This window comes from Oryx dammah, unplaced genomic scaffold (genome assembly GCF_014754425.2).
Source record: "Oryx dammah isolate SB20612 unplaced genomic scaffold, SCBI_Odam_1.1 HiC_scaffold_13, whole genome shotgun sequence".
In the NCBI taxonomy this organism is placed as follows: domain Eukaryota; kingdom Metazoa; phylum Chordata; class Mammalia; order Artiodactyla; family Bovidae; genus Oryx; species Oryx dammah.
In genome coordinates, this window is record NW_024070197.1 from 54013421 (window position 1) to 54032765 (window position 19345).

General features: G+C 49.2%; 1 protein-coding gene across 2 annotated transcripts in view; it reads right to left on the bottom strand.

Annotated features, from left to right (window-relative positions):
- WFDC1 (WAP four-disulfide core domain 1) overlaps window positions 1-19091 on the bottom strand; it is a 29186-nt gene extending 10095 nt beyond the window's left edge. For both annotated transcript variants that reach the window (XM_040253993.1, XM_040253992.1), the window contains exons 1-3: window positions 18649-19091; window positions 5559-5742; window positions 951-1034 (exon numbers count right to left, since the gene is read on the bottom strand). In XM_040253993.1, the coding sequence (XP_040109927.1) occupies window positions 951-1034; window positions 5559-5742; window positions 18649-18774 (394 nt within the window). In that variant the 5' untranslated portion in view covers window positions 18775-19091. The remainder of the gene's footprint in view (window positions 1-950; window positions 1035-5558; window positions 5743-18648) is intronic.
- Window positions 19092-19345: the final 254 nt, after the last annotated feature.

A 19345-nucleotide genomic window follows, 5' to 3' on the forward strand; every position in this document is an offset into this window, starting at 1 on the left:
GGGGCGGCCCCCAGTGGGGCAGAGGGGCTGCCTCTCATCTGCAACCCAGATGCCAGGCTGTGCCTGGGGTCTCTGCGCACACACACACACACACACACATGCACACGGGGGCAGCTCAAAGTCAAATGACCCCATACACGCCCTCACACACATTATGACACACATAATGTCCATTCACCTGCAACCTTGAAACACACGTGTTCATGTTTACAGTCACACATACACATATGCTTCCACACCAAAATCCCAATACACATATACAGTTAGTTGCACCACCCCACAAGTCCTAACACACATACACACATACATATTAGCCATATCCGCAGGCACACACACACACACACACACACACCCTGCACATACACATTCACATCTATAGTCACACACATCATGATCACAGCTGCACAAGTACTCAGACACACAGCCCCAAGCACAGCCACTGGGCTCCACGAACAGCTGCACACCTTAATGGACACGGTGGTGCACGTGTATGTGTGCAGAGCCACAGAGCAGAGCGGCACACAGCAAGGTGTTCACTCACACCCACACCCCTGCAGTGGTCCAGACCCCAGGCCTACCTGTCGTTCCTTTCAGAAACTGTCCTCCACCACCCCCGCCCCCAAGGAGGCCTCATGAGCAGGGAACAATGGACCCACATGGTGATTTTAAGGATCTGAAAACCCCACCCTCCTCCCTCTGAACTCTCCACCCAGTGAGGAGGCCCCAGTCCCAGGGACAGTTGAAGCCTATGGTGTTCTGGGGATTCTGAGAGGCTGGCCAAGCCCCAGTCACACTCTTCTATGGGGGTGGGGACGGTTCAAGAGGGCGGGGTATCTGAGGACAAGCAGCCTCCTGGAGCAGAGGCTGCCCCTGGTTTTCAGTGTTCTGGGGGCAGCCTGAGAAGGGGGGGCCTGGCTGTGCCGCCGGGTTGGGCGTCACCCCACAGGTACCTTGCAACACCTCCTCAGGGCCATCCAGGAGCCAGCCGTTGCCCCCAAGCCATCGAGGTTTCGGCTGTACTAGCCAGTCTAGAACTGACAAGATAATGCGTGGTTACGTCAATGCCCTCTTCCGGCAGCCGAGAAATGCCCCAGCCGCTGGGAATGGGGGAACTCACAACTAATGACCCACCCGAAGGAGAAACAAAACAACGTGGTTCTCCTGAAAAAAATTCACCCCTTCCCTTTAGTAACAGATTTTTAAGTTTCAACTGGGCACTGGGTAGCCAAGCTGGAGACTACATTTCCCAGCAGCTCCTGTGGCTAGGTGCGGCCCTGCAAACCGAGTTCCGGCGGTGGGATGTGAGCAGGGGCGCAGATGCAGCTTTCTGTCTCGCCCTTGCATTGATGCCTGTCTGCCCCCTTCCCTCTCTTTCCTGCAACCTGCAGCCTGGGGCCCACTTAGACCACGTGGAGCAACAAGACAGAGGAAACCTGGGTCCCTGTGGAGCAGAGCCACCTGCCTGCTATGGACCATCTGTCAACTCTGGCCTTTTAACCAAAGGGAGAAGGAAAAATTTCATAGGCTGGGACGCTTGGTTTATGGGTCTTTTAGTTACAGCCTTACGGTCTGTCCTCTAACCAATACATTTTCTAACAGGAAGCGTGACCATGTAGTAGACTGGAAGGTCTTCAAACCCCCAAACAGGGATTGAAAACCCAAATGTTTCTGGGGACAGAGAAGTAACATAAAGGAAAAAGGTAGGCCGGGTACGACCCCGGCCAACTGGAGAGTGTTCTGCTTCAACGGGTCAGCAGCTGGTCGGCTCTGGCCAGCCATTCCCAGTGTTCTCAGAGCCTCTGGGTGTTGTTGTTGCTTTAAACACTATTTATTTATTTGGCTTCACTGAGTCTTGTTTGCGGTACATGGGGCTTCACTGCAGCATGCAGGCTCTAGAGTGCACAGGCTCAACAGCTGTGATGCGCAAGCTTAGCTGCCTCATGGGGATCTTAGTTCCCTGAGCAGGAATCAAAACAACGTTCCCTGCATTGGAAGCTAGACTCTTAACCACTGAACCACCAGGGAAGTCCCTGGGTGGCTTTTTCTTTTTCTTAAACTTTAAGTCTGTATTTTTTGGAAAAAAAAAACTCGTTTTTAAATGTTGGCAATTTATTTTTTTTTTTTAAGTGCTTTGGAGATCAAATAAAACTGGTTTGGGATCACATTTACTGATGGCCGCTGCTTTAGTCTGACTCCAAAACACGACAAAATAGAGAGACTGATGTGCTGTCTAGTGCCTTTGAGAGCACGTAGACGGAAACTGGTAAAAATGCTGGTTAGCGTTTTCTTTAAAAGAGTACAATATGGTTATAAGATGGTTGCTCTTGGTGTAGAAATGGAAGCAACAGACCAGACCAGCTGTTGCAACTTCCAAATGAGAGGGGTATCATGGTTCCAGAGCTCTATTTCCAGCCTCCTGTTTCTTCCCTCCTTTTGCCAATCACCTCAGGCTTAATGTTAGAAAATACATCTTCAATGCTATTTTTCACTAAACAGGAAATGTGTTAATGCATCCTATATAGGGAAACATACACCCTTAGCTACGTGTGCGGTGTGCTCAGTCATGTCTAATTCTTTGTGACACCATGGACTGTAGCCCGCCCAGCTCCTGTGTCCACGGGATTCTCCAGGCAAGAATATTGGAGTGGGTTGCCATTTCCTCCTCCAGGGAATCTTCCCAAGCCAGGGATCAAACCCACATCTCCTGCCTTGCAGGCAGATTCTTTACAGCTGAGCTGCCGGAGAAGCCCACACTTTGACCTACTTTTTGGAATACTGAAATTTGGTCAAGGCTTCCCATAAATGTGCAGACCTTTAAGGCTTGGAAACCCAGGGCCTTGCCTCTCTGCTCTCCAACTAGAACTTTCTGGGATCACCTACTAGATAAATTCCCTCCACCCAAGACGTTATCTCAGGGTCTGCTCTGGAGGGAAAGGGAACTTACAAGCAGACTGCAAGGAAGTGTATAAGCGGCTTAGTCATGTTAGACAAGCAGTTCTCAATGTGGAGCGATTTTGCCCCTAGATGAAACATCTAGTCAAGTCCAGAGACTGGTTTTGGCTGTCCCAGTGCGGGGGTGGGGCTACTACTGCCATCTAGTGGGGAGAAGCCAGGGGTGCCCCTCAACATCCCCTGAACACAACACCCAGGTCAGCCCCTCACTCCTCACCCATCAATTAGGTTTATCCAAGCCCAAAGGTCAAGAGTGCCAAGGGCAAGACAACGTGTGCTGAACATTATTGTTATAATTATTATGACTAATACTTTGCCGACTCTTCCTGCTGGCCAGTGAGAGCCAGGCTTTCACTGATTCGTCCCCCCTTCACTGAGTAACTTTTACATGGTGGGGATATAGCAGAGACTGAAACAAATCCAACTTCCTGCCTCATGGGGCTGACCTTCAAGTCGGGGGAACAGTCAGGAGACAAATGAAGCATAATATTCTAGACTGAGCCGTAAAGAAAGCTGAAGCCACAAGGAAGTAAGGAACCAGAGGAAAGCCGCAAGGCCAGAGTAAAGATGATCACAGAGAAGGAAACTACCCTGCGGGGCTTCCCTGGTGGTTCAGATGACAAAGAATCCTGCCATGCGGGAGATGGGGGCCGGTCCCTGGGGCAGGAAGATCCCCTGGAGAACAGTATGTCAACTGGATCCAACTCTGGTCTGGAGGTTTCTGTGGACAGAGGAGCCTGGCAAGCTACAGTTCATGATGCTGGGAAAGACTGAAGGCCAAAGGAGAAAAGGGTGGCAGAGGATGAGATGGCTGGACAGCATCACTGACTCATTGGACACGAATCTGAGCAAACTCCGGGAGATGGGAAAGGACAGTGAAACCTGGCGCGCTGCAGTCCATTGGGTCCCAAAGAGTCGGACACAACTTAGCAGGTGAACAGCAACTCCCCTGAGAAAGAGATCACCTCCGGACCGAGATCTGAGAGGGTGAGGAAGTGAGCTACATGGGTATCTGGATGTGGGGGAAAGACTGGATTCCACACATGGGCCCAGGGGCCCCATATTTCTACACCCAGAGCCTAAGGCAGTGGATACTTCCCCACAGTCAGAAGACTAAACTGAAGCTCCAGTTCTGCCTGCTGGGTGACTCTGGGCAAGGTACTCAGCTTCTCTGAGCTCCAGTATCTTCAGCTATAAAACAGGGCTGATTAATGGTCTCTCCACTCCATGGGAGTGTGTGAGCATTAAATGAGATAGTGCAAGGAAAGGCTGTTTGGAATGTCATGGACAGTTATTCAATTTGTGCACTGCTCAAAACACCTGTTCTAGGCAGCAAGTAAGGCTAGAGTTCCTATACCCTGTCTCTGCCCAAAGGAGGGGACATTTTTTAGACTTGTCCAACCAGACGGGCATACTTTTATGTGCTTTCGCCACCAGGAGGGGTGCCATTTTGTCCTTCTTGTAAAAGCCCCTGTAGGAGGCAGCCTGGCCAAGAGGCAGTGCTTAAAGGCAGCACCGACTGTAATTATGAGCATTATTAAGGGTGTTGAGTCCCTTGTCATCACTATGACCTCACCCTGAATAAAACTGAGCGTGTTCATTCTTACCTTGGCTTTGGCGGGGCTGGGGTGGGGGGAGCTTACTAATGAAGGCCCACGGGAACCAGAGCCTCTGGCTGCCAGTGCAGTCCTACCAGACTTCTGTGCTCCAAAGGCTCAGCCCCAAGCAGAACGGAGAGAAACCCCCTGCCTACCCTCATCCTACCCACTCAGGGCACGTTTCCCCACTCAGTGGAGACCTCCACCTCCCTCCCCATCCCCCCAGGCTCCCTTCCTACCCCTCCCTTCCCTAATCTCTCCAGAAGGGATCTGAAACGCCTTCCCTCCGAAGATGGTGCCCTGAGAACTGTTTCTCCCAAGGAGATTCCCGTTAGGATTCAATGAACATGATTCCCTGCTCCTAGCCCCACATGGGGCTGAGCAAGCACTTCGGGACTTGGCACTCTCTTGAAGCCGAGCATTCTCATTCCTGCTTTACAGGTGGGGATATAAGGCTGTCACCAGCTGGCCAGCAGATCTGAACCCAGGAGTCTGCATCCTCACCTGGATCGCTAAGGTGTCAGGTCTCCATCTCAAATACCCGCAGGGCCAGGCCTCATGAGTGACCTGTGTGGCCCTGGTGGGGTCTCTGGAAAACTAGAGGGGCCCCCCTGCCATGTAGGAGCACCTAAGGCTGCAGCAGATGGTGGCCCAGGGAATGCGGGCCAGTATTTTTAAGAAAAGCTGGAAATCTGGATTTTTTAAATGAGCAATCTCCCCCAGCTTCATAGGAGGAAACATTTTCCCTGGAATGGGTGTCCTGTGGACTGTAGTTCTCCGCCGGGAGAGGTGAGCCTCACATACAGCAGGCACCCACTGCATGCAGCTGGATGCTTGCCTCAGGAGCGCTGTTTCCATTTCCTAGGTGGCCCAGGTTTAAGCCCAGCTGTTCCTGCAGTCAGGCAGCACCAGGCAGGACAGTTCCCCTGCGGCGCCGGCCCTCCCAACCCCGCCCCCTCCCCTGTCCCCACATTCCCCCCCACCCCGCCCCGGCCCGGGTGAGCCTACCTGGCGGGGGCGGCACGGCCTCCAGGCAAGCGTAGGCGCAGCCGTTGTAGCAGCAGCGCCGGTGTCGCGGGCACTCGGAGTCGGCCTGGCAGCGTGCAGCCTGGCAGGCACCCGGGGGTAGCGAGCGCGGGGGCGGTGGGCAGCGGTCTGCGCGGGGCTGACGGGAGCCGCCTACCTCCTCCGCCTACGGGAAGAAGGGGCATCAGTGGGATGTGCTGGGTGCTGTGCGCCGCGGTGGAATCGCTGGGCCTCTCTGAGCCAATGCGTCCCGGCATTGGCAGAACCACCCTCTGAAGGTTGCTCTGATCGCGAAAAGATGCTGTTTCTCTTTGTAAGAGCCCCAAACTGTGGCGCTCACTGACAAACAGTGGGCTCACTGATGATGAGCCCAGCAGCAGCCAAAAGGTGAATGCATCTGTAGAATTGTATGTTAACCAAGCATCTGTCCTGACGTATTTATGTATGTACGGATTTGTATATATTTACATATAAAAGGGTATATATGTACATATATACACACACATAGATATGTACACATGTATATTTCTGTATATACATATATACTTATCATCCATCCATATGTTTATATAGAACTTTGAGAATTTACAAATCACACACAAAATGAATAAATTCACACGACAACTTGGATAAAACTCACAAACATAATACTGAGCAAAAAAAAGAAAAGAAAACCCCAATGTCACAGGAGCACACACAGTGGGCCTGTTCTGCTTCTTGAGCTAGGTGCTGGCTCCGTAGTGCATTTTAATGGAGCCTGACTCAGGATTTTCCCACGTTTAGGCACCATGTTTCCAGAAAAGTGAATAATATGATATATTATTTAACATGTAAGAAGTATGGACACATGGCCAATAAAATAAGCATTGTAGAGGTGGGACTGGGAGAGCTGAAGTCATGCCAGATAAGCCACTCTGGATCCCTGTGACCCCAGACGCCATCTGTGCAGGAAACACTGTTTGGTTTCTGGATTTGAGGGTAGGGTGTTTGGAGGGCAGGTCTTACACATGCCTACACACACGTGCACACACTCGTGCACACACAGTTAAAGACAAAGTAAGTCATTGCGAGAAAAACACCCTGGATTGCCCCACTGCCTGCTATTGTCTGAACTACTCTTCCCACCTAAAACACTGTAACTACTGATCCTCCAATCCCCCAACATATATATTTTTCAAAATTCTGCCCTGTGTACTGTCCAAGTAAATAATGTACTGCTGCAGACTGCAATAGCATGCAGTCACTAAAACCTGCTTATGAGCAATCCCCCAAGATATGGTGGTTTGTAAAGAAAACTAAAGTGTAGAACAATTTGTATGCTCTGCACCTGTTTTAAAATATACATATGTTTTCCTTTGTTGTGCAGAAGCTTTTAATTTTAATTAGATCCCATTTGTTTATTTTTGCTTTTATTTCCAGAATTCTGGGGGGTGGATCATAGAGGATCCTGCTGTGATTTATGTCGGAGTGTTTTGCCTAGGTTCTCCTCTAGGAGTTTTATAGTTTCTGGTCTTACATTTAGATCTTTAATCCATTTTGAGTTTATTTTTGTGTGTGGTGTTAGAAAGTGATCTAGTTTCATTCTTTTACAAGTGGTTGACCAGTTTTCCCAGCACCACTTGTTAAAGAGATTGTCTTTACTCCATTGTATATTCTTGCCTCCTTTGTCAAAGATAGGGTGTCCATATGTGCGTGGATTTATCTCTGGGCTTTCTATTTTGTTCCATTGATCTATATTTCTGTCTTTGTGCCAGTACCATACTGTCTTGATGACTGTGGCTTTGTAGTAGAGCCTGAAGTCAGGCAAGTTGATTCCTCCAGTTCCATTCTTCTTTCTCAAGATTGCTTTGGCTATTCGAGGTTTTTTGTATTTCCACACATATCTTGAAATTATTTGTTCTAGTTCTGTGAAAAATATCGCTGGTAGCTTGATAGGGATTGCATTGAATTTGTAGATTGCTCTAATTAAAATTAAAAGCTTCTGCACAACAAAGGAAAATATAAGCAAGGTGAAAAGACAGCCTTCTGAATGGGAGAAAATAATAGCAAATGAAGCAACTGACAAACAACTAATCTCAAAAATATACAAGCAACTTATGCAGCCCAATTCCAGAAAAATAAACGACCCAATCAAAAAATGGGCCAAAGAACTAAATAGACATTTTTCCAAAGAAGACATACGGATGGCTAACAAACACATGAAAAGATGCTCAACATCATTCATTATTAGAGAAATGCAAATCAAAACCACAATGAGGTACCACTTCACACCAGTCAGAATGTCTGCGATCCAAAAGTCTGCAAGCAATAAATGCTGGAGAGGGTGTGGAGAAAAGGGAACCCTCCTACATTGTTGGTGGGAATGCAAACTAGTACAGCCACTATGGAGAACAGTGTGGAGATTCCTTAAAAAATTGCAAATAGAACTGCCTCATGACCCAGCAATCCCACTGCTGGGCATACACACCGAGGAAACCAGAATTGAAAGAGACACATGTACCCCAATGTTCATCGCAGCACTGTTTATAATAGCCAGGACATAGAAACAACCTAGATGTCCATCAGCAGATGAATGGATAAGAAAGCTGTGGTACATATACACAATGGAGTATTACTCAGCCATTAAGAATACATTTGAATCAGTTCTAATGAGATGGATGAAACTGGAGCCGATTATACGGAGTGAAGTAAGCCAGAAAGAAAAACACCAATACAGTATACTAACACATATATATGGAATTTAGAAAGATGGCAATGATGACCCTGTATGCGAGACAGCAAAAGAGACACAGATCTGTAGAGCGGATTTTTGGACTCTGAGGGAGAGGGTGGGATGATTTGGGAGAATGGCACTGAAACATGTATACTATCATGTAAGAAATGAATTGCCAGTCTATGTCCGATGCAGGATACAGGATGCTTGGGGCTGGTGCACGGGGATGACCCAGAGAGATGTTATGGGGAGGGAGGTGGGAGGGGGGTTCATATTTGGGAATGCATGTACACCCGTGGTGGATCCATGTCAATGTATGGCAAAACCAATACAGTATTGTAAAGTAAAATAAAGTAAAAATAAAAATTTAATAAAATACAATTTAAAAAAATAAATAAAATATACGTATGCACACACATGTAATATGCATATATTTATTCAGGCCTAGAACATCTTTGGAAGGATATGCAAGAATACACAAGCAACTGTTGTCAAAGATTACCTCTGGAGAGAAGAATTAGGTTCTGAAGTTGAGGGAGATTTTTCCTATTGCCAACACTTTTTTCTCCTTATTGCAATACATATATTGTCACGAACACACTGATTTTTTTCAATTTAAAGACAATTAAAAGTTTACAAGTAGAAATACTTAACAGGAAAAACTTTATGTTAAGTAAAATAAATAAAGGCAAGCTACACAATAGCATATGCCCTCAAAGGTCAAGGCTGTCTGAACGTCCCTCCTCTGCAGCTATGTGTGTTAGTCATTCAGTCGTGTCCGACTTTTTGCAATCCCACCAGGCTTCTCTGTCCATGGGAGTCTCCAGGCAAGAATGCTGGAGTGGGTAACCATTTCCTTCTCCAGGGGATCTTCCTGACCCAGGGATCGAACTCGGGTTTCCTGCACTGCAGGCAGATTCTTTACTGTCTGAGCCACCAGGGTGGCTGCAAACCCCATGCGCTGCTCCCAGTGCCCTGTAGGGGGCATCATATCACCAAGAATAGGTTCTGAATAGGTGCTAGAGAAGACTGAGAGTCCCTGGGATTGCAAGGAGATCCAACCAGTTCACTCTGAAGGAGATCAACCCCGGGATTTCTTTAGAAAGAATGATGCTGAAGTTGAAACTCTAGTACTTTGGCCACCTCATGCGAAGAGTTGACTCATTGGAAAAGACTCTGATGCTGGGAGGGATTGGGGGCAGGAGGAGAAGGGGATGACAGAGGATGAGATGGCTGGATGGCATCACTGACTCGATGGACGTGAGTCTGAGTGAACTCCGGGAGTTGGTGATGGACAGGGAGGCCTGGTGTGCTACGATTCATGGAGTCGCAAAGAGTCGGACACGACTGAGTGACTGAACTGAACTGAACCAATGGGTGGGGGAGGGCAGTCACAAGGACCAGTGGTTTTCAAACTACTTCCCAGGGACCCACAGGGGCCAAGACTGAGGGCCAGGAAGGGAAGGTAACAGTGACCAAGTGTGGTGGGGGGTGGGGGACAGCCTGTGGAGGGTGGGGTGTCTGCCCCCCTTCACTCAGAGAATCATCTTTAAATATATATATATAGATAGATTGGCAGTATTGTGTTAGCTTCAGGTATAGGGCAAGGTGGTCCAGTTATTTATGGCTGATTCAAACGATACATTATTAAAATACACAGAATGTAATTCCCCGGGCTGTACAGTAGCCCTTGTTGCTTATCTGTTTTAAGTGGAGTACTTTGTATCCAGAGAATTCATCTTTCCTCCCTTATCAAAACTACTTAATCTGTGAAAAGCAAAAAAAAAAAAAAAAAAAGAGAGAGAATACAAAGCCAACATCTGGCAGAAACAAAGCCCAAACAAAAGGGGCAACCTTCTAACTTTTGGATCTTCCAGCTCTGGTTCAGCCTTTCTGCCACCGCCTGCTCGGCCGCCCCACCCCCCAGTTCCTGTATCCTCAGGAATAATTTCCAAGCTACATGCAGTACACATCATCCTACGCCATCAACTCCCAGTTCATTTTCTTCAGAATGAGCGACCCTGGACCCATGTTGGGGCCCTGCGGCTGGAATCCTAATCAGAGGTGACAGCTGCCCTGGCCTCCCTGGGAGGGCGAGCAGGGATGCTGAATGGGACTGGCAAGGGACTGCCGGCTTTTCCGCCCAGCCTGTTTTCACATTGAGCCTCATTTATGAAATTTAACAGAACCCGGAGATGAGACGGGACATGCTTTCTCCCACCTCCGATGCCTCCCAGGTGGGTGACATCCTAAGGGCAGCCCCCAGCGGGACGGGGGTGGGGTGGGGGGCATGTCGAGAGGTCCAATATAGATGCACCAGGGCTCTCTGAGGAAAACTCAGATGTCGCTTCTCGGAATTGGGAGAGAACAAAAGAGATAAGCGCCTTAGAAGTCAAATCACCCAAGTGATTTATGGTGAGGCCTGAACAACAGATGGCCCTGGGTGATAAAGATATCACCGATTTCACCGAGGGGCCCAGATTAAAGGATTAAATGTTTTGAAAAATAATTTCATATCAAGCAAGGTGATGCTCACAGAGGGTCCCAAACAAAGGATTAGGAAGAGAAAGAACAGACTTTAATCAACGAAATAAATAGATTACCTTCCCAGTCCCCAGGGAGTTAAAGGTTAAAGGCCAGAGTCTGCGGGCTAACGGTCAGACCCCAGCTCCCACGGCCTGCTCCTTCACTTCTCTGGCCTCCCATCTGTCCTCCTGCCCTCTCGCTCACTCCTGGCTAGTGCCCTGGTGCCTCTGAGGTCCCCCTCTGGGCCTTTGCACAAGATGCCTGCCCAGCTCTGGCCCTGACACAGTGCAGGTATCTGCTCTCACACGCCCTTAGCTGGTGATCCTGTTCCCCGCGGCCTGCCTGACGTAGCTCCAAACCCTCCGTCACCCTTGGGGGGACAGTGCATTGATCCACTGTGGAGTTTTTTCTCCTCGGAACTCTGCCTTCTTCCCACCTGTGTCCCCAGCACCTCTGACCGTGCATGGTGGAGAGCAGGTGCTCCATTCATCTTTCTTGTGGTTGATGGGAACTGTGATCATGAGGATGATGGAGGTGTGAGAGATGGGCAGCACTGAGTGGCGGTTCACCACGTGCCAAGCATCCTCCTGCGCGTTCAGCCTGCACCTGGGCCCTGCGTGGGCGGTGCCCCTTCGTGATTGTTTAATAACACGGGCCCTGCGTGCGTGGTGCCCCTTCGTGTTGTTTAATCTTGCACCTTCGCCCGGCATCTGCATAGTCTCTGGTCCCGTTAGTCCAGCAGGGCAGGCCCCAGGTGCTCAGAGAATTAGTTTTGCCCAAGGCCATAGGCAGAGAAGGGTCGTGAGCCCAAGTATTACACGCCTCCCTTCTAAAGTCAGAATAAAGCATCCAAAATATAAACCTGGGGTCAGTGGCCTTCGTGTCCAAAGGCTTGCCAAGACCCCAAACCCCTCCTTGCCTTGGAGCTCCTCTTCCTTTGGGGCAAGAACTTCAGAGCCGTGTCCCACATTCAAGTGTACCAAGGCGGACGGCGCCATGGCCGTGACCTCACGAACAGTCACGGATTTGAGCTCAGGCATGGGAGCCAGGTGAGTCTGGCTTGGACCCCTGCAGCTGTGTCATCATAAAGGAAAATAACCTCTGTGAGCCTGTTTCCTCACTTACGAAATGGGCCCAGAAGTAAGTGCCTGCTGCAGGGGTTTGCAGAGGGAACCGGTGAGATCCGTAATGCTGATCCCTTGGTTTTATTATTTCTGTGTGAAGCTCTAGGCGTGATGCTGAGGCAGATGCTAAATAAACCTCTGAGCTGATCCCTGCCTCCAAGGAGTTCAAGATCTGCTAGTAACTGGGATCTGAAGACGCTTAAACAAGAAACCCTCCTGCAGCAATGCTGTCATTTCTGAGGATGGGGGCAGGGGCAGACTGGCAGAGTTCCTAGAGGAAGTAGCTGCCCCAGCACTGTTCTCTGAGGGTCTCCCAAGGCGGCGTCCGTCACTCCCCTGTGGCTACCTGTGTCCCCACCGTGGAGGTGAGAAAACCGAGGCACATACACCATATGGAGAGCGCCAGGCTCTGAACTTGGGCTAGTCTGCCTTCCTAATTACGGCAGAGCAGGTGGCATTTATTAAGCTCCCACTGTGAGCCAACACTGTGCTAGGTCAACAGGTACTGAATTTCACTGTTCTCAGCACAGTCCTCTAAGGTCACGGCTGTGATTCACCCACTTTACTGATGAGGAAACTGAGACCCAGAAACACTGAAGGCGCTCACCCCAGGTCATGCAGCTGGCCAGCAGCAGAGGCAAGGTTCAACCTGGGTCTGACTCTGGCAAATTCCTGTCCCAGGAGCCTGGGCCTGGGGAGTTGCTTCCCAATCTCTGAGATTCCTCCTGCTTTGTCGGCTTGGGGTCCCCCTCTCTCACATGGTCCTGCCTCCTGCCCGCCTGTGGACCAGCCCCAGCTCTGGATATAGGTATGTAACTTCCTCCCCCAGTCACACCTTTTGGAAAGAACTCATCCTGGCCCCTGCTCTCTGCAGCCCTAGCCAGCCTTCCCTTCCGTTGCCACTCAGCTGAAAATAACAGCATGTCAAATCTCAGCTCACTCCAGACTGACAACATCCTTCACGAATATCCCAGACAACTCATGTCCTCCATCTTTTCTTTTCATCCCTGCTAGGGGATGGCACAGCGAGCCTGCTTCAGAGTTCCTACGGTACAGCTCGGAAGGCAACATCCCAGCACTGCATGCCTTGCGTGGGTAAAGACTGTTCCCTTAAAGTTTTGATTTGGTAGCTATTCTTTTCCTCATTCCTTGGGGGGATATTTTTGGAAGCCTCTGTATATTTGCAAAGCCATTCTTCTGCCGATTCCTTCAGGAAGCGGGTAGGGAAAAATCAATTCTGGACTGCTTCAGAGGGAAGCCCAGTTCCACGAGTCCACTGAAGCGCATGCCTGGATGTCCAACCAAAGGAGGCTGTATAAATATATAATGGCGAATCCGCTGGAACACCACAGAAGTCTTTGAAAAGAGAACATGGATCCATCATATTAACATATTCAACATGCGTGCGTGCTCACTCACTCAGTTGTATCTGACTCTTTATAACCCCATGGGCTGTAGCCCACCAGGCTCCTCTGTCCATGGGATTTCCCAGGCAAGAAAACGGGAGTGAACTGCCATTTCCTTCCCAGGGGATCTTCCTGACCCAGGGGTGAGAACAGCATCTCCTGTGACTCCTGCATTGCAGGCAGATTCTTTACTGCTGAGCCACTGGGAAAGCCATTTCCCTTAACATCATTTGATGAAAAATGCAAGGTACAAAACAACATGAATGATGAGCCAGACACAAATTCCACACACAAATATATTTGTATGAAACATCCAAAATAGGGAAATTTTTGCAGACGACAGGAAGCAGACTGGTGGTTGCCAGGCAGCAGGGATGCAGAGGGGAGTAGGCAGCAGCTGCTTAGTGGGTTTGGGGTTTCCTTTTAGGGTGATGGGAATACTTTGGAACTAGAAAAAAGTGGTGGTTGTGCAACATTGCGAATGCACTAAATGCCACCGAATGGTTCAGTCTTATGTGGCCGACTTTATAGTATGTGAACTTCATCTCAATAAAAAAAATGTAAACAACATGAGCAAAATATCGTTAGAAAAACAATGTATGCTGAGTCTAGGTACACACACATATACCAAGATATCAACAGAGCTTGCGTTCTGGAGAATTTAGACCATTTTTACTTATTTGTGACTTTTTGTATTGTCTGAACATCTTGCACAGTCAACATCATTGTTTTTATAATTGGGGGAAGAAAACTGAAACCATCTCCATTTAAGGAGAAAGAATCCAGTCTCCAGAGCTGCCCCAGTTTACCACATCCCTCCCTCCACACACACCCCGCCCCCGATGCTCTGATCCCCACGAGAGTGCTACCCTTCTTTGGAATGTTCTAGAGATTTAATGGCCTGACCAATAAAAATGCATCCCAGGATGGACTGGTTTGCTGGGTGCAGGAAGAAAGCCAATTTTCCTCCAAGCTTTACTCGCTCTTCCTCTGGAATTCGGACGTCAAAGATCTAAAAATACGTCTCTCCCTGGAATGGCGGGATGAGAGTTTGGTGTGTGCTGAATGCCACTTCCTGACACCCGGGCTCCGGGAGCAGAGTCTGGTGCAAAGCTCACACTTCCTCTGGGAGGGGCTCAGAAACCCGGGATCTCACTCCAGGACAAGCCATCTCAGGGCACGTCCAGAGCAGGGCCGCAAACTCAGCCAACTCCTCCAGCTGGTGTGTTCACTGAGCCCTGCTGGGTACCTGAGAGTCTTCTAGAACTTTCCACCCCTTCTCTTCTGCTCTAGAAATGTAATTTTTAATGTAATTCATTCATTTCATGGTAAATTCATAGTTCTCAGGCCTCCTATGTGCCAGGCCCTGGGTGCATGCAAGGAGAGTTAACCTGAACCAGAAAACACTGGCCCTGCCTTCACATGGCTCAGCTCCGGGACAAGTGACAGACACCAGCCAAACATCGCACAGAGGAAGCAAGCAAATCGCTTTCCTTTTGTTTATCTGTGCGAGTAAGTTAATGAGAAATGAAACAAAGCCAGAATAAAAAAAAAAAAAAGAAATCATGCAGATGATAATATGGGAGCTAAATGTTATGAAGGAGAAGTTGAGAAATTAAGAAAACTTGCAAGGGAGACATAATCAGGGTACTCTGGGACCAGGGAAGGCTCCTCTGAGGAGGAGCCATAGAACTAAGACAAACCTGGCCAGGAGACCTTCACAGAATCCCTAAGAAGTACCTTAGGTATTTGAGGGGTTTTGTTTTTTGGCCACGTTGCACAGCTTCCAAGATCTTAGTTCCTCGACCAGTGAAAGTGCCAAGTCCTAACCACCGGACTGCCAGGGAATCCCTCAGGTTCCCTTTTTTTTTTTTAATTATCATGGTAAGATGCATACAATTTGCCACTTTCACCATTTTGAAGTGCACAATTCTGTAGCACCGACTAAATTCACAATATTGTGCAACCACTTACCTCTATATTTCTAAAACGTTTACATCATTCCCAAACAGAAATCCTTTTCTTTTTTTAATTGAAGTATAGTTGACTTATACTTAACTATACTTTTAAGTATAGTTAACTTATAACTATGTTAGTTTCTGAAAAAATTCTATTCTCAGTAAGCAGTAGTTCCTAATCCCTACCCCAACCCCAGCCCCTGGCCACCTCTAATCTACTTTCTGTCCCTATGAATTTGCCTTTTCTGGACATTTCATAAATAGCAATAGGTCACAGGCTATGTGGCATTTTCTGACTGGCATCTTTTTTTGATCTGGACCATTTTTTAAAGTTTTTATTGAATTTGTTACAATATTTTTTCTGTTTTATCTTTGGGTTTCTTGGCCATGAGGCATGTGAGATCTTAGCTCCCCAACCAGGGATTGAACCCGTACCCTCTTGCGTTGGAAGGCGAAGTCTTAACCCCTGGGCCACCAGGGGAGTCCCCTGACTGGCATCTTTCACAAGCCTAAGGTTTCCAGGGTTCATCCATGCTGGAGCATGTCCCGGCACGTCATTCTTTCTTATGGCTGAATAATGTTTCACTGGGTGGATGGACCCTGTTTTGTCGATCCTTTCTGAACTTGTGGACATCTGGGCTGTTTCCGCTTTGGTTACCGTGCCTAGAGCCCTATCTCCATTTCCAGCCCCAGATGGGTGCTTAGGAGACTAAACAGACCTATAGCCACAGTGACACATAGAGATCATCAGGCCACCAGGCCACCATGGCAGCTACAGTGAGTCCCATCTGGGGGATCTCCTCAGAGGATCCTGAGACAGAACGCAGGGTGAACACCTGGCCTGACACGTAGGAAGGATTGTTCTTATGACTTTCATCAAATGCCAGGAAAGCAAAGCTCAAAACACCAGCTCCACAGAGCAGACCCTGAGCTCCCCAGAAAGGCTCTTGGGCTATTGATAAACATTCCACTCCCTGGCCTATTCCATCTTATCTAGCCTCGCAAATATCTGGCTCTGTCTTTATTTTTATTAGTGCATAGAGAACGGTATTGCCCTGCCAGGCCCTGAGCTGGAGGCTTTTGTGGTCTTTCCTCTGGACTGCAAAGAAGCACTGCTGTCTCCCAGGCTGCAGGCAAGGCAACGGAGGCTCACAGAGGACAAGCATTCTTCTTACGAGCCTCCCAAAAGGGCCTCCCCTGCCTTCCTCTCTGGCACTGTGTCTAGAGCAGGAAAATGCATACAGCGTCCGGGAAATTTCCCGGGCCCCCTCTGCCCACTCTGCCAAGGGGCGGGGCTTCAGGAAGGGGAGGAGCCAGCATGCAGGATGCTGGCAGACACACTGGTCCAGGTTTAACACCCAGCTCTCCACATGCAGTCAGTCTGTGCCAGTTTCCATGGTGTAAATACTCCCATCGGGGCTGATTTCAAGCTACCAGTGCAAGACTGCTGAATGAGGAGTGGAGATGTGTAAAAGCTCCTGGTGGATGGCATTTCTACCTCGTAGGTGCTACAGACACGAATAATCTTGAGAGCAGGGAGTGTGGTTAAGATGTAGCAAGATAATTAGGAAGTAATATGCTTCATATATCGTACCATGCCTGGCATCGTTAAACATTCCCTTTACCCTCTTCTCTGCCTGGAAAACTCTTATTCATCCTTTAAAGCCCTGGGTTGAATATCCCCAACCTGGCACAGAGCTATACATATTCTTCTGGGCTTCCTTTGTATTTGCCCATAATTTACCCACAAGAATAGATGGGAAGCCTTCTTCATGGCAGATACCTGGCAAGGCACCAAGAACACTGCACTGAGGAAGACAGAATGGGGCCCTACTATGAAGAACCCACATTCCCTCTGGGGAGCCAAACAGCAACCAATTTCATAATTATTTGAGCAAAAGTCACCAAGTCACATGACCACTCAGTATGTGGTGTGTTTGATGGATATGGAGTCATTCACTCTCCACCCTTAGGCTGAGAGTGTTAGTAGTATCTTCCTGAACCTTCTATGCCTCTGTGCTCCCTTTTGGGGCAGGGAACCTAAAATGACATCCTCCCCCTGCCTCAGTCTCTCTCCTAGTCCCTTTCCTGCATTATTTACCTTCTCAACGCTTGTCGGCAGACACACAGACATCAGAGATCCTGTGGGTATGGTTTCAGACCACCACAGTAAAGCCAATCCCATCAATGCTTTGGTTTCCCAGCGCACCTACAAGTTACGTTTACATTATGCCACAGCATATTAAGCGTGTAACAGCATTACATCTAAAAAATATACAATGTACACACGTTAATCACAAAAATACCCTACTGCTGAGAAATGCTAACTGTCCTCTGAGCCTTCAGTGAGTCGCAATCTTTTCACAATAGTCACATCAAAGATCACTGATCACAGATCAATAGAATAAAAATAGTGTGTGAAATAGCAGGAGAATGACCAGCGTGGGATACAAAGACACAGAGCCACAAATGCTGTTGGCACAACGATGCCAGTAAACCCACAGACCTACACAGGAAAATCAGATGTGCTTGGATACATTTTCCTTTAGCTTCTCATTCATCCTCTGCAATCCCAGGCCTGTGGGTGTAACACGAGTTCCCCAAGGATTGGGGATACAAGTTGGCATCCTTACAGCCTAGGGCAACCTGGGTAAACAGTGGCCATCTAACTGCCTATTTGTTTAAATAAACTGAAAGGAATGCACAGTCTTTCTCAGATGAGATCACTGGTGCTCAGAGATGTCAAACAACTTACCTGAAGTCACACAGCCTGTGAGCAAGAGTACAGATCCAAATTCAGGGCTGCAAGGCCCATGCTTCTCACCTCTGGTCATGGTGTGCTATCCCTCTGTATGGCTGTCACGTTACCCAGCTGCTTACCCTGTTCAGTGAGGCCACCCTTAAGGGCAGGAGCTGCTTGCTATCTCTGTGTTGTGCCCACAGGACCACACACGGAGCCTGGCCCAGAGCAGTTTCCACCAAGTGTGTACTGAGTGAGTCAGGAAGCACATAGAAGCATAATTGCATCCTAACGACATCTGGTTATCGATTGCTGAGAAACAACATTCAGTTTTAAGTCCTTGGACTCTTAAATTAGGTGCTGTTTGTCAGGAGAAAGTAACCTTGGGTAGGGAAAGCCCATCGCTGTCCGCCGTGTGTTTTTAGGGGCCCCTGGCTTCTCCAGGCACAGAGACTTTTGAGGGCTGTGAGGTCCATCTGCCTGCCCACCCGACTTTGGCACAATTCAGATAAAGACGCCTGCCCCAGCCTGCCCGCGTGTGGGGGGCAAGAATTGACCATCTCCCTCCAGCCCCCGGCCCCCCCCCCCCCGACCTGGGCACTTACACGGGACCTCTCCGCCAGCCTCGAGGGCAATGCCCGCTTCCAGAGGTTCTTGGTGGAAGCACCTCCAAGCAGCAGCAGCAGCAGGAAGCACAGAGTCCAGCTGACCTTTCTCTGGCCGCTGCCCATCCTGCAGCTGGTTCGAGGTGTTTCTTCCTAGATGGTCAGAGGAGAGGGGTGCTCCGGCCAGTGGGTCCTAGAATGGGGAGCAGAAGTGTGCTCAGGCTGCTGGAGAGTTTCTCGGCTCCACTCAGCTGGGTCCCTGGGATCATGTGTCCGCGCCCAGCCCAGGCCCCCACCCCCATCCCCTGGTAGGGGCCGCCCGCGGGTTATTTTTAGCTTGCCCTACTCCATCTGGCCCCAGAGACTCCCCGCCAGACGTCTGCAGCCGAGGCGGCTCAGAAGGCAGCGGCAGCAGACGGGGGCATCACGCTGCTTGGAGACGTGGCTGGGAGTGGCCCTGTCACACAGGGATAATGAGCACTTCCTTGCAGGCTGGGCAGTCTCCTTCCCAGGAGAGATGCTGGCTTTGGGGGCTGGCTGGGGCCGGGTGGGGGTGGGCACACAGCGGATGGGTTGGGGGCTTCCGGCTGCTACTCTGTCCAAACTCGAAGCTGGTCTGACAAATTCTTCTGCCCACAAAACTTCTTTGGAAGACTTGCTGAATGGGGCCCAGCAGAGCACATGGCTGAGGGAAAAG